The 15,365-nt window shown below is 43.5% G+C and overlaps 1 protein-coding gene and 1 long non-coding RNA gene across 2 annotated transcripts; one reads left to right on the top strand and one right to left on the bottom strand.

The window, feature by feature from the left end:
• The first annotated feature begins 441 nt into the window (after positions 1–441).
• On the top strand, positions 442–2,001 carry LOC103651761 (myb-related protein Hv33). The gene is made up of 3 exons (XM_008677461.2): positions 442–806; positions 938–1,067; positions 1,213–2,001. The coding sequence occupies exons 1-3, from the start codon at positions 668–670 to the stop codon at positions 1,808–1,810; spliced, it is 867 nt and encodes a 288-aa protein (XP_008675683.1). The 5' UTR covers positions 442–667; the 3' UTR covers positions 1,811–2,001.
• Positions 2,002–5,074: 3,073 nt separating this feature from the next.
• On the bottom strand, positions 5,075–15,365 carry LOC118476632 (uncharacterized). Its single transcript, XR_004857077.1, has 3 exons — positions 15,287–15,365; positions 5,425–6,014; positions 5,075–5,337 (listed from the first exon to the last, which is right to left on the bottom strand). It is a non-coding gene; the product is annotated as an uncharacterized lncRNA (long non-coding RNA).

Raw genomic sequence — 15,365 nt, 5'->3', positions numbered from 1 at the left:
AATGCAGGCACTTTACGATATTTTCTACTAAATAACTCAATTAGATCGCTATTGAATAATAACAAAAACAACAACAACACGAATGATCAATGGATGCAACATTTATATGCCAGAACGTGACCGATCAAATCGCATATTCAATAAAAATAAACAAAAGGGGAGCACTTTATATTATTATATCATTCCCTACAGATTTATGGAGTGGATCATGCATGTCTGAGACCCATGAGGCATCATTATGAAGGGACGCAGCTACAGACATGAGTGTGGCTGCTTTTGCCATGGCAGCAAGTGCAGGTGCACGTTAAACTAGCTAACGGGCTGCATGCTGCCCCCCCCGATTGATCATGGGTGCTTTACAGCCATTATCGCACAATTACATAAGACCCTGCATATAGTTTATGGACCTCTCCGGATGGACCATGCCGGGATAAACAATGCTGCAAATGATGCAAGATGCAGCAGCTGCCCCAATTTCCTATGCACGTTTCTTGCCATAGACAGATTGGCACCAGACCAGAGCATCCAGCAACATGTACTTAAAATTCAGTGGGAGGGTCAGAGAGTTTCGTTCAGTGCTGACAGTATACGTGCATGCCATTCGTTGTGACGACGACTGTCAGAGCTACCTAGCTTTGCTTTGCTTGCTCGGACTGAGTGGATCGAGATGGGGAGGGTGCACCCTTGCTGCTCCGAGGAGAAGAAGGTGAGGAAGGGGCTGTGGTCGCCGGAGGAGGACGAGAGGCTCGCCTCCCACATCGCGCGCTTCGGCGTCAGCTGCTGGAGCTCCATCCCCGAACTCGCAGGTGATGAACATATGCATGCATTCTTGACGCTGTCGCAAATTTGCAATGCCGTCACCACTGAGACCTGTTTGCTCATAGTAGTAATGGATGGGATCGGACGGAGTGAGTGAACTGGTGGTATCTGTTTGCAGGCTTGCAGAGGTGCGGCAAGAGCTGCCGGCTGCGGTGGATGAACTACCTGCGCCCGGACCTCAAGCGGGGCCGCTTCTCCCAGCAGGAAGAAGACCTTATCATAGCTCTCCACAAAGCACTTGGAAATAGGTAACTGACCTCCGCTCTGCTGAACAGCAGATGTGCCTCCCGTCATTGCCTCAGCTTAATTACGCATGGCCATCTCATAGTAACCCGACCGACCCGGCCGTCGTCGTCGATTGTGAACTAATTTGATGGTCATTATCTGTATTAGCTGGTCCCAAATCGCGGCGAGGCTGCCGGGGAGGTCGGACAACGAGATCAAGAACTTCTGGAACGCGCGGCTGCGCAAGAAGATCCGGCAGAAGGAGGCCTCGTCGTCGGCGTCTTCCACAGCCGGGAGCAAAGAACCCGCCGCGAGACGCAACCGACCGAACAGCACCGAAAACGGCGACGACCGGATAAAACCGGCGCCGCCGCCGGTGTTCACCCCCTACCCCTTCGTCCCGCCGTCTCCTCGGGACCATGTCGCCGCGGCCGCTTCCGGCGCAAGCAGCTGCGACGACTATTCCTCCGCTGCCGGCAGTTTCGTCGCCGACCCAGCCGCGGCGGCGGCATGTGCCGCTGTTCATGTAGGGTACGCCACTGACCGGAGTGCCGCGGCCGCCGAGTCGGGGGTTACGCCGACGCCGCCGTCAATGACGACGAGCACGAGCGCGTGCACTGACGACGCGCGGGGCAGCTGCGACGACGGCTTCTTACGGGCGATGGTCGACGACCCCAGCTTCCTGTTCGGGGATTTCTACCTCGACAGCGATGGCGGTCACCATGGGCAGATCATGAGCTTCTGGGAAAGCCATGCGTTCAGTTGATTTGTTTCTTTTTCGCGGTGTTACTTGGCCGGTCTACACAAATTTATTACGACTTCACTTCATTGTTGTGTAAGCGTATGCATGCGGAATCAAATGTGAAAGTTCAACCGGAATAAATAAAAGCTACGAACTGTACTTTTTGTGTTTCCAAGTTTTGCAAAGAAAAATGGCAATTGATTTCAGTTCTGTGAGGATGTCTGTCTGGATAGATTCTCTTTAAAAGACCAATATCTAGCTCTATGTAACATTATGAGGCACAAATTAATATCAATAGCACAAGCTATGAATGTTTTTCCTCCTAATTTTTTCTGGCGGAGACAATTATTTGAAGCCAATTTGGTTGGTTGGCTTTCTCTATTATCACACATCTAAGGTATGGAGTTGTCCCAAGACTAAGATACCTCTCTTGTGGAACCTTTCACAGAATGGTAGATTCTCGGTTAAATCGGTTAAATGTGAAACCTTTCACAGAATGCTCAGAAATATCCCTAATGTCAATAAAGAGCTTTGGAAGCTAAAGGCCTCCCGAAATTTAAAATTTTCCTATGGTATTTGTGAAAGGGTGTAATTCTCACAAAAGATAATTTAACTAAACGAATTTGGTAAGGAAGCTTAACATGCAACTCTTATCACAAGGAGAAGACCATTAACCATCTTTTCTTTGAGTATCGGTTAACCCGATCAGCTTGGAGTGTGATACACATTTCCACTAGAATCAATCAACCACAAAATGTGGACCACTATATGTTTGGAGATTGACTTCATGGTTTTAACAATGTGTTGAAACCTGAGTTTCTATTTGGAGTGATGGTGTTGTGTTGGGGGACACTCTAGATCTGTAGAAATGACTTAGTTTTTTTAGAGAAAAAACTCTTCTGTTCTCCTTTGCAAGTTATATGTTTTGCGACACAGAAGCTTTCAAATTGGGTTATTCTACAGCGAGAAGATGTGTGGTTGCTGGTTGTGGTGGGATCCCGACTCATGGTGCGAATGGCCATGCACTACCAGACTGGCATTCTTTGGCGAGTGTCTCAAACACTCGGCAAAGACTTTGCCAAGTGTAACACTCGGCAAAAGACTTTGCCAAGTGTAACACTCAGCAAATGGTTCTTTGCCGAGTACTTTTTTGGGACACTCGGCAAAGACTTTGTCAAGTGTCAAAAAACATTCGGCAAATTAAGAATCACAAAAAAAATCAAAAAACAGCTAAACATTTTTTAATTAGGGGAACAACCTCCCTAACCATCATCATTGTCATTGCCCTACCCATCGACCTACCATTTTTTGAATCGTCCTACCATTTTCACCATTTTTTGAATTGTATTCACGTGTTTTGTGATTGGTGAGATTCAAACTCGCAACCTCCTCTAACACTACACCGCTATATTACTTGTGTCTATGTTATGTTTTTCTTCCCCGTGTATTATAGCAAACCGTGAATAAATTGATTACTTGAGGCACTAAATGAATTTAAATGAAAATGTTGTCAACGGTAAAGTTGCATAACTTTTCAAGATCTATAACTTTTATATTAATAGTTTCTTCATCCGAGGCCGTTTACAAAATTTAAATTTCAAATTTGAAAACTTTAAATATATTTTTCTATGACAAGATGATTTCAAATAAATAATTTGTCAATTATAAAGTTTTATAACATTTGAACACCTAAAACTTTTATTTTGGTGATTTTCCATCCGAGGTCGTTTGAAAATATTAAATTTTAAAATTGAAACAAAGTTTTGCATGACAAGATGATTTTAAACCAAAAGGTTGTCAACTACAAAGTTTCATAACTCTTTGAGACTTACAACTTTCATTTTGGCGGTTTTCCGTTTGAGGTCGTTTTAGAAATCCGAATTTTAAATTTTTAAAATTCAGACGTAGTTTTCGTTGACAAGATGACTTCCAATCAAAAAGTTGCCAACTACAACGTTACATAACTTCTCAAGATCTACAAAACTTATTTTGATTGTTTGTTCATTTATTCATCCCACATGTTGGTTCTAACATTATTTACAAATCTTATACATCTCTCTTATAGTTTCATAAACTACGAGCGATATATAGTTTTTCTTTCTGAACAAATTTACTTTTATTTTATCATATGAAGAAATGACCAAAATATAAATTGTACATATTGATGAGCTATACAAATTTGTAGTTGAAACCTTTTCATTTGAATTAATTTACTGCTTCAAAATACGATTTTTAAATTGTCGTTGCCTAGTGTTGAAAAAACACTCGGCAAAGAAGCACTTTGCCGAGTGTCAAAACAAAACACTCGGTAAAAGAAGCTCTTTGCCGAGTGTCAAAAACACTCGGTAAAAAAACTCTTTGTCGAGTGTCAAAAATAAAACACTCGGCAAAAAAAATCATTTGCCGAGTGTTTTTTGTTAGGCACTCGGCAAAGAACTTCTTTGCCGAGTGAACGAAAAAACACTCGACAAATCATTTGGCAGTCAGTAAAGAGCCGGATTCCGGTAATGATGGTCTTTTTTCGGGTGTATAGATGACGTTCTAGTCTTCGGATTGATTGTCACTAGCTTAAGGACGGTGTTGTGTTTCTATTTTTTTAATCCTTAGGGTGGCTATGTGCATCAGGTAAAGGTCGAAAGCTTCTACCAAGACTTTGTATCTCCTTGATGTAATATTTTTGTAACCTTTTTATAAGCTTCCTTTATTAGAAAAAATGATTTCAGTTTAGCCGCGTCTCGCCTGCTTATTTCTCGGATGGATAATTCCGTGGGTGGATTGGATAGCGCTTGATTTCAAATTCCGTTCCTGATCCTCTCTATTAAGCAGCAAGCTAGCAAAGCGCCACTCTCAATCCACATCAGGCCTCGCTCAGATCTCCCTTCCGTTACTGTTCCTCTCTATTAAGCAGCACGTGGGTGTCAAATCTACATAAGGGCCGAACTGAATCCAAGCTAGGGACAGTTACAAGCCAGGGACAGTTACAAGCCAGGATTCAGTGGATCCGGCCCTTTCACTTGTTCCGGACATGTAATTAATCCGGCTGGAATGAATCAAGGGAAGCAAGTTTTATCTGTTTGATAGCAAAGGATTGAATCCTGTCACTTCAGTTGAAATCAAATTTTCAGCCACACACTGACAGCGGTAGTAGGCGATGTCGGACCACAACAAAAAAATTGTGATAAATTTTTTTATCCAACTCTGGTACGATGAGAGTAACGTTCAGATACCTTGCGATGGTTACCATGTCACAAATCTGTCTCAACAACAACAAAAAACATGTACTTTGAGGCCTGAATTTTCAGTATCAGACAACGGTTGGGATTCAGAAAGGGAGAAAAAAAAGAAATTCTGATAGATGCACGCTCGGATTGATACACATTATTATAAAGCTTAACGATGGCAGACAGGTATAACTTGTGACATGTGACATCTTCAACAGCTAAGAGATAGAACAGATGTGCTAAGAAGAAACACCACTTTAGAACTACGCATGTCAGTTCAAAATAAGAAACCTCCAGATGTGCTAAGCATCACCGATTGATCACCCAAACCTGTCCAAACAAATGGAACAATTAGATTGGAATATAAATGCCCAAGTGAATATGGTTAAGTGGAAGGTAAAGACACAAATATCATACCTACTAAGCCATCTCATTTCTTAGCCAAATCAAAGCTGATTCTTGATCCGCTTCACATGCACATATGAAAGTCTCTCTATTCTCTTTGCTCTTGGTGAAGACTGAATATGCTTTTGCCTTCTCCATTTTGGTCACTTCTTCCATTGTGTTCAGAACTGATATGCACCTTTTGATGGAGAAATCTTCACTTTGAGCTGCCTCCTTTTCTCTTGTCTCCTTTTCTCTTGCTTCCTTTTCTCTTGCAGCTTCATCTTCTACTTGCTTGCTCCTCATTTCTAGGTATTTGTTCATCATATTTTCTATGTTGTCAGTCTTTCTAGGCTTCTTTGGTTCCTTTTCTTGCTTGTTTCTTGACGCAGCAGGTCTTCGTTGTCCACTTTCTTCATCTCGTGACAGAGTATTAGCCCTTCCTTGAAGCATATCTTCATTCCTTTCAGCGAGTGCATCATTAACTTCATCATCTACATCATGAACAACATTCAGATCAAAGCCTTGTGGTCCATCTTCTACATCCTGAAGTTGCTCATTCGGTTCTTCCTCTTGCGGTGCCTCAAGAGAAGTGCAATTCCAAGTCCCTTCAGCCAAGTGTCCTACACAATGACAAAGAAATATAAACTTAGCAAAAATATGTCTCTACCTAGAGCACGAGTGGAAAGAATGGGAAATTCAGAAGTTAAACTATATTATATATGAAAGGGAATTAGGCTTACACCTTTTTCCTAATTGATTTTGGTGGTTGAATTGCCCAACACAAATAATTGGACTAACTAGTTTGCTCTAGTCTATAAGTTTTACAGGTGCCAAAGGTTCACAACAAACCAATAAAAAGACCAAAGAAGGGTTCAAAGAAAGAGAGCTAAAGGCATCCCAAATGGCACCCTGGTCTGGCGTACCGGACAGTGTCCGGTGCACCAGGGCACTCGAGGCTGAACTCCTCACCTTCGGGAAAATGAAAGGACGCTCCGCTATAATTCACCGGACTGTCCGGTGAAGCAACGGACAGTGTCCGGTGTCACACCGGACTGTCTGGTGTGCCAGCGGAGCAACGGCTACTTCGCGCGCAATGGTCGACTGCAACACATTTAATGCGCGCCTGCGTGCGTAGAGGGCAGAGCACGCACAGTTGGCGCACCAGACAGTCTACAGGACCTGTCCGGTGCGCCACCAGACAGCCCCGAGACCCCACCTGTCAAAGCTCCAACGGTCGAACCCCAACGGCCTGCTGACGTGGCTGGCGCACCGGACACTGTCCGGTGCGCCATACGGCAGCAGTCTTCCAACGGCCATATTTTGGTGGTTGGGGCTATAAATACCCCAACCACCCCACATTCAATGGCATCCAAGTTTCCAACCTTCAACACATTACAAGAGCTATAGCATTCAATTCTAGACACTCCAAAGAGATCAAATCCTCTCCCAAGTTCGGAATCACTCCAAATCAAATATTGACTAGAGAGAGCGACATTTGTGTTCATTTGAGCTCTTGCGCTTGGATCGCTTCTTTTCTTTCTCATTCTTTCTTGTGATCAAACTCAATTGTAACCGAGGCAAGAGACACCAATTGTGTGGTGGTCCTTGTGGGAACTTTGTGTTTCGTTTGATTGAGAAGAGAAGCTCACTCGGTCTAAGTGACCGTTTGAGAGAGGGAAAGGGTTGAAAAAGACCCGGTCTTTGTGACCATCTCAACGGGGAGTAGGTTTGCAAGAACCGAACCTCGGTAAAACAAATCATCGTGTCTCGCTCTTTATTTTGCTCACAACTTGTTTTGCGCCCTCTCTCTCGGACTCGTTTCTATTTCTAACGCTAACCCGGCTTGTAGTTGTGCTTAAGTTTATAAATTTCAGATTCGCCCTATTCATCCCCCCCTCTAGGCGACTTTCAATTGGTATCAGAGCCTGGTGCTTCATTAGAGCCTAACCGCTCGAAGTGATGTCGGGAGCATCCGCCAAGAGGGAGTTCGGGACCGACGAGAAGCCCGCCACAAGCCATGGGAAGGCTCCATCCGTGGAGTCCGCCAACAAAGTGAAGGGATCCCCTTCACACAACAAGTCGGGGCGGAGCGGTGACAAGAAGAAGAAGATGAGGAAGGTGGTCTACTACGAGACCGACTCTTCGTCGCCATACACCTCCGGCTCCGACACACCGTCCGTAACTTCTAAGCGCCATGAGCGCAAGAAGTTTAGTAAGATTCCCCTACGCTATCCTCGCATTTTCAAACGTACTCCATTACTTTCCGTCCCATTAGGCAAACCACCTATGTTTGATGGTGAAGATTATAATATGTGGAGTGACAAAATGAGGCATCATCTAACCTCACTCCACACAAGTATTTGGGATGTTGTTGAGATTGGAGTGCAGGTACCATCACCGGGGGATGAAGACTATGATTCGGACGAGGTCACCCAAATCCGGCACTTTAACTCCCAAGCCACCACTATACTCCTCGCCTCTCTAAGTCGAGAGGAGTATAACAAGGTGCAAGGATTAAAGAGCGCCAAGGAAATTTGGGACGTACTCAAGACCGCGCACGAAGGAGATGAGGTGACCAAAATCACCAAGCGGGAGACAATCGAGGGGGAGCTCAGTCGGTTCCGACTCAACCAAGGCGAGGACCCTCAAGCCATGTACAACCGCTTGAAGACCTTGGTGAACCAAGTGCGCAACCTCGGGAGCACAAAATGGGATGACCATGAGATGGTCAAGGTTATTCTAAGATCCCTCGTTTTTCTTAATCCTACGCAAGTTCAATTAATTCGAGGAAATCCTAGATATACACTAATGTCTCCCGAGGAAGTAATAGGAAATTTTGTGAGCTTTGAGTTGATGATCAAAGGCTTAAATAAAATCATCGAGCTAGATGGCCCCTCCACGTCCGAAGCACAACCGGTCGCATTCAAAGCGACAGAGGAGAAGAAGGAGGAGTCTACATCAAGTAGACAACCCATCGACGCCTCTAAGCTCGACAATGAGGAGATGGCGCTCATCATCAAGAGCTTCCGCCAAATCCTCAAGCAAAGGAGGGGGAAAGATTACAAGCCCCGCTCCAAGAAAGTTTGCTACAAGTGTGGTAAGCCCGGTCATTTTATTGCAAAATGTCCACTATCTAGTGACAGTGACAGGGGCGACGACAAGAGGGGCAAGAGGAGAGAAAAGAAGAGGTACCACAAGAAGAAGGGCGGCGATGCCCATGTGTGCTACGAGTGGGACTCCGAGGAAAGCTCCTCCGACTCCTCCTTCGACGAAGACGCCGCCAACATCGCCGTCACCAAAGGCCTCCTCTTCCCCAACGTCGGCCACAAGTGCCTCATGGCAAAGGACGGCAAAAAGAAGAAGGTAAAATCAAAATCCTCCACTAAGTATGAAACCTCAAGTGATGAAGATAATGCTAGTGATGAGGAGGATAATTTACGTACCATTTTTGCCAACCTCAACATGCAACAAAAGGAAAAATTAAATGAATTAATTAGTGCTATTCATGAGAAGGATGACATCTTGGACTCTCAAGAGGACTTCCTAATTAAGGAAAACAAGAAGCATGTTAAGGTTAAAAATGCTTACGCTCTAGAAGTAGAAAAATGTGAAAAATTATCTAGTGAGCTAAGCACTTGCCATGATATTATTACCAACCTTAGAAATGAGAATGCTAGTTTAATTGCTAAGGTTGATTCAAATGTTTGTGATATTTCAATTCCCAATCTTAGAGATGATAATGTTAATTTACTTGCCAAGATTGAAGAATTGAATGTTTCTCTTGCTAGCCTTAAAAATGATAATGAAAAATTAATTGCTAAGGCTAAAGAATTAGATGTTTGCAATGTTACAATTTCCGATCTTAGAGATAACAATGATATTTTACGTGCTAAGATTGTTGAACTTAATTCTTGCAAACCCTCTACATCTACCATTGAGCATGTTTCCATTTGCACTAGATGTAGAGACATTAATGTTGACGCTATTCATGATCACCTAGCTTTAATTAAGAAACAAAATGATCACATAGCTCAACTTAATGCTAAAATTAATGAGCATGACTTAGAAAATGAAAATTTTAAATTTGCTAGAAGCATGCTCTATAGTGGGAGACGCCCTGGCATCAAGGATGGCATTGGCTTCCAAAAGGGGGACAATGTCAAACTTAATGCCCCTCCTAAGAGATTGTCTAACTTTGTGAAGGGCAAGGCTCCCATGCCTCAGGATAACGAGGGTTACATTTTGTACCCTGTCGGTTATCCCGAGAGCAAAATTAGGAGAATTCATTCTGGGAAGTCTCACTCTGGCCCTAATCATGCTTTTATGTATAAGGGTGAGACATCTAGTTCTAGGCAATCAATCCGTGCTAAATTGCCTAAGAAGAAAACTCCTAATGCATCAAATGAACCTAGCATCTCATTTAAAACTTTTGATGCATCTTATGTTTTGACTAACAAATCCGGCAAGGTAGTTGCCAAGTATGTTGGGGGCAAACACAAGAACTCCAAGACTTGTGTTTGGGTACCCAAAGTTCTTGTATCTAATGTCAGAGGACCCAAAACCGTTTGGGTACCTAAAATCAAGAACTAAACTTGTTTTGTAGGTTTATGCATCCGGGGGCTTAAGTTGGATCATCGATAGCGGATGCACAAACCACATGACAGGGGAGAAGAAGATGTTCTCCTCCTATGAGAAAAACCAAGATCCCCAACGAGCTATCACATTCGGGGATGGAAATCATGGTTTGGTCAAAGGATTGGGTAAAATTTCTATATCACCTGACCATTCCATTTCCAATGTTTTTCTTGTAGATTCTTTAGATTATAAATTGCTTTCAGTTTCGCAATTATGTAAAATGGGTTACAACTATCTTTTTACGGATGTAGGTGTCACTGTCTTTAGAAGAAGTGATGATTCAATAGCATTTAAAGGAGTGTTAGAGGGTCAGCTATACTTGGTAGATTTTGATAGAGCTGAACTCGACACTTGCTTAATTGCTAAGACTAACATGGGCTGGCTCTGGCATCGCCGACAAGCACATGTTGGGATGAAGAATCTTCACAAGCTTCTAAAGGGAGAATACATTTTGGGACTAACAAATGTTCATTTTGAGAAAGACAGGATTTGTAGCGCATGTCAGGCAGGGAAGCAAGTTGGTGTTCATCATCCACACAAGAACATCATGACGACTGACAGACCACTCGAGCTCCTACACATGGACCTATTCAGCCCGATTGCTTACATAAGCATCGGCGGGAGTAAGTACTGTCTAGTTATTGTGGATGATTATTCTCGCTTCACTTGGGTGTTCTTTTTGTAGGAAAAATCTCATACCCAAGAGACCTTAAAGGGATTCTTGAGACGAGCTCAAAACGAGTTCGGCTTAAGGATCAAGAAAATTAGAAGCGACAACGGGACGGAGTTCAAGAACTCACAAATTGAAGGCTTCCTTGAGGAGGAGGGCATCAAGCATGAGTTCTCTTCTCCCTACACCCCTCAACAAAATGGTGTAGTGGAGAGGAAGAATCGAACTCTATTGGACATGGCTAGAACCATGCTTGATGAGTACAAGACTTCGGATCGGTTTTGGGCAGAGGCGGTCAACACCGCTTGCTACGCCATCAACCGGTTGTATCTACACCGAATCCTCAAGAAGACATCTTACGAACTCCTCACCGGTAAAAAGCCCAATGCCTCATATTTTAGAGTCTTTGGTAGAAAATGCTTTATTCTTGTTAAAAGAGGTAGAAAATCCAAATTTGCTCCTAAGGCTGTAGAAGGCTTTTTACTAGGTTATGATTCAAACACAAGGGCATATAGAGTCTTTAACAAGTCCTCGGGATTAGTTGAAGTCTCTTGTGACATTGTGTTTGATGAGACTAACGGCTCTCAAATAGAGCAAGTTGATCTTGATGAACTAGATGATGAAGAGGCTCCATGCGTCGCGCTAAGTAACATGTCCATTGGGGATGTGTGTCCTAAGGGATCCGAAGAGCCTCCACAAGCACAAGATCAACCATCTTCCTCCACGCAAGCATCTCCACCAACTCAAGATGAGGATGAGGCTCAAAAAGATGAAGGAGAAGATCAAGAAGTTGAGCCACCTCAAGAGGAGAGCAATGATCATGAGGGAGATGCCCATACTCAAGATGAGGAAGATGAACAAGTTCCAAGACCGCCACACCCAAGAGTCCACCAAGCAATCCAACTAGATCACCCTGTGAACACCATCCTCGGCGATATTCAAAAGGGGGTAACTAATCGATCTCATGTTGCTCATTTTTGTGAACATTACTCTTTTGTTTCCTCTATTGAGCCACGCAGGGTAGAGGAAGCACTTCAAGATTCAGATTGGGTGGTGGCGATGCAAGAGGAGCTCAACAACTTCACTAGGAACGAGGTATGGCATTTAGTTCCACGTCCTAACCAAAATGTTGTAGGAACCAAGTGGGTCTTCCACAACAAGCAAGATGAGCATGGTGTGGTGACAAGGAACAAAGCCCGACTTGTGGCCAAGGGATATTCACAAGTCGAAGGTTTGGATTTCGGTGAAACCTATGCACCCGTAGCTAGGCTAGAATCAATTCGCATTTTACTTGCCTATGCTACTTACCATGGCTTCAAGCTTTATCAAATGGACGTGAAAAGTGTCTTCCTCAACGGACCAATCAAGGAAGAGGTCTATGTTGAGCAACCTCCCGGCTTTGAAGATGGTGAGTATCCTAACCATCTATATAAACTCTCTAAGGCGCTTTATGGGCTCAAGCAAGCCCCAAGAGCATGGTATGAATGCCTAAGAGATTTTCTTATTACCAATGGCTTCAAAGTCGGAAAGGCCGATCCTACTTTATTTACTAAAACTCTTGACAATGATTTGTTTGTATGCCAAATTTATGTTGATGATATTATATTTGGGTCTACTAACGAATCTACATGTGAGGAATTTAGTAGGATCATGACACAGAAATTCGAGATGTCCATGATGGGGGAGTTGAAGTACTTCTTAGGATTTCAAGTGAAGCAACTCCAGGAGGGCACCTTCATTAGCCAAACCAAGTACATTCAAGACATACTCAACAAATTTGGGATGAAGGATGCCAAGCCCATCAAGACGCCCATGGGAACCAATGGGCATCTCGACCTCGACACGGGAGGTAAATCTGTCGATCAAAAGGTATATCGGTCGATGATAGGCTCTTTACTCTATTTATGTGCTTCACGACCGAATATTATGCTTTTCGTATGCATGTGTGCAAGATTCCAAGCCGACCCTAAGGAAGCTCACCTTACAGCCGTAAAACGAATCTTGAGATATTTAGTTTATACTCCTAAGTTTGGGCTTTGGTACCCTCAGGGATCCACATTTGATTTGATTGGTTATTCGGATGCCGATTGGGCAGGGTGTAAAATTAATAGAAAGAGCACAACGGGGACTTGCCTGTTCTTGAGAAGATCTTTGGTGTCTTGGCTTCAAAGAAGCAAAATTCCGTCGCTCTTTCTACCGCCGAAGCCGAGTATATTGCCGCAGGCCATTGTTGCGCGCAATTGCTTTGGATGAGGCAAACCCTTAGGGACTATGGTTACAAATTAACCAAAGTTCCTCTTCTATGTGATAATGAGAGTGCAATCCGCATGGCGGATAATCCCGTTGAGCATAGCCGCACTAAACACATAGCCATTCAGTATCATTTTCTAAGGGATCACCAACAAAAAGAGGATATCGAGATTCCATATATTAATACCAAGGAACAATTAGCCGATATCTTTACCAAGCCACTTGATGAACAAACGTTTAACAAACTTAGGCATGAGCTAAATATTCTTGATTCTCGGAATTTCTTTTGATGTTTTGCACACATAGCTCATAAATATACCTTTGATCATTTCTCTTTTATATACTATGACTAATGTGTTTTCAAGTGTATTTCAAACCTAGTCATAGATTGTAAGGGAATTCAAGACTTCGGTGACGACAAAGGCTTCCACTCCACTCCATCACAATACTCATACTTCGCCGTCGCTCCGCGCCGCTCTCCAACTTTGGTATCATCTTCACTCATATTTTGTTTACCAAAGGGGAGAACGTAGTTATAAAAGGGCTTACATTTCACTCAAGTATCCGTTTTTGGCGATTAATGCCAAAGGGGGAGAAAGTATTAGCCCAAAGCAAAAGGACCGCACCACCACCAATTTTCAAAATTTGTTCTTCAAATGATGAATTTTCAATTGATATCTCATTGTATTCAAAGGGGGAGAAAGTAGTATTTTCAAAAGTGGTATCTTAAAACCCTCTTGAACACTAAGAGGAGGATTTTATTGAGGGGGAGTTTTGTTTAGTCAAAGGAAAAACATTTGAAACAGGGGGAGAAAATTTCCAAAACCTGAAAATGCTTCTCAAAATCTTACTCATTTACCTTTGACTATTTGCAAAAGGACTTTGAAAAGAATAAAAGAATTTGCAAAAACAAAACATGTGGTGCAAGCGTGGTCCAAAATGTTAAGAATATCAAGAAACAATCCATGCATATCTTATGAAAATATTTATTGGTTCAATTCTAAGTAATCTTTGCACTTACATTATGCAAACTAGTTCAATTATGCACTTCTATACTTGCTTTGGTTTGTGTTGGCATCAATCACCAAAAAGGGGGAGATTGAAAGGGAATTAGGCTTACACCTTTTTCCTAATTGATTTTGGTGGTTGAATTGCCCAACACAAATAATTGGACTAACTAGTTTGATCTAGTCTATAAGTTTTACATGTGCCAAAGGTTCACAACAAACCAATAAAAAGACTAAAGAAGGGTTCAAAGAAAGAGAGCTAAAGGCATCCCAAATGGCACCCTGGTCTGGCGCACCGGACTGTCCGGTGTGCCACCGGACAGTGTTCGGTGCACCAGGGCACTCGAGGCTGAACTCCTCACATTCAGAAAAATGGAAGGACGCTCCGCTATAATTCACCGGACTGTCCGGTGAAGCACCGGACGGTGCCCGGTGTCACACCGGACTGTCCGGTGTGCCAGTGGAGCAACGGCTACTTCGCGCGCAATGGTCAACTGCAACGCATTTAATGCGCGCCTGCGCGCGCAGAGGGCAAGCACGCGCAGTTGGCGCACCGGACAGTCTACAGGACCTGTCCGGTGCACCACCGGACAGCCCCAAGGCCCCACCTGTCAGAGCTCCAACGGTCGAACCCCAACGGCCTGCTGACGTGGCTGGCGCACCGGACTGTCCGGTGCGCCATGCGGCAGCAGTCTTCCAATGGCCATATTTTTGTGGTTGGGGCTATAAATACCCCAACCACCCCACATTCAATGGCATCCAAGTTTCCAACCATCAACACATTATAAGAGCTATAGCATTCAATTCTAGACACTCCAAAGAGATCAAATCCTCTCCCAAGTCTAGAATCACTCCAAATCAAATAGTGACTAGAGAGAGCGACATTTGTGTTCATTTGAGCTCTTGCGCTTGGATCGCTTCTTTTCTTTCTCATTCTTTCTTGTGATCAAACTCAATTGTAACCGAGGCAAGAGACACCAATTGTGTGGTGGTCCTTGCGGGAACTTTGTGTTTTGTTTGATTGAGAAGAGAAGCTCACTCGGTCTAAGTGACCGTTTGAGAGAGGGAAAGGGTTGAAAAAGACCCGGTCTTTGTGACCACCTCAACGGGGAGTAGGTTTGCAAGAACCGAACCTCGGTAAAACAAATCATCGTGTCTCGCTCTTTATTTTGCTCACGACTTGTTTTGCGCCCTCTCTCTCGGACTCGTTTCTATTTCTAATGCTAACCCGACTTGTAGTTGTGCTTAAGTTTATAAATTTCAGATTCGCCCTATTCACCCCCCTCTAGGCGACTTTCAATATATTTCAGTATGATGTTTGGAAACTTACCATCATAAAGCTCTCCCAAAGCATTAAAGAGCGGGAAGGTTGCCTTGTTGTTGTTAAACTTTTTGATTTTAGGAAATGT

This window comes from Zea mays, chromosome 3 (assembly GCF_902167145.1).
Source record: "Zea mays cultivar B73 chromosome 3, Zm-B73-REFERENCE-NAM-5.0, whole genome shotgun sequence".
Lineage (NCBI taxonomy): Eukaryota > Viridiplantae > Streptophyta > Magnoliopsida > Poales > Poaceae > Zea > Zea mays.
This window is presented reverse-complemented; position numbering and strand designations above follow the sequence as displayed.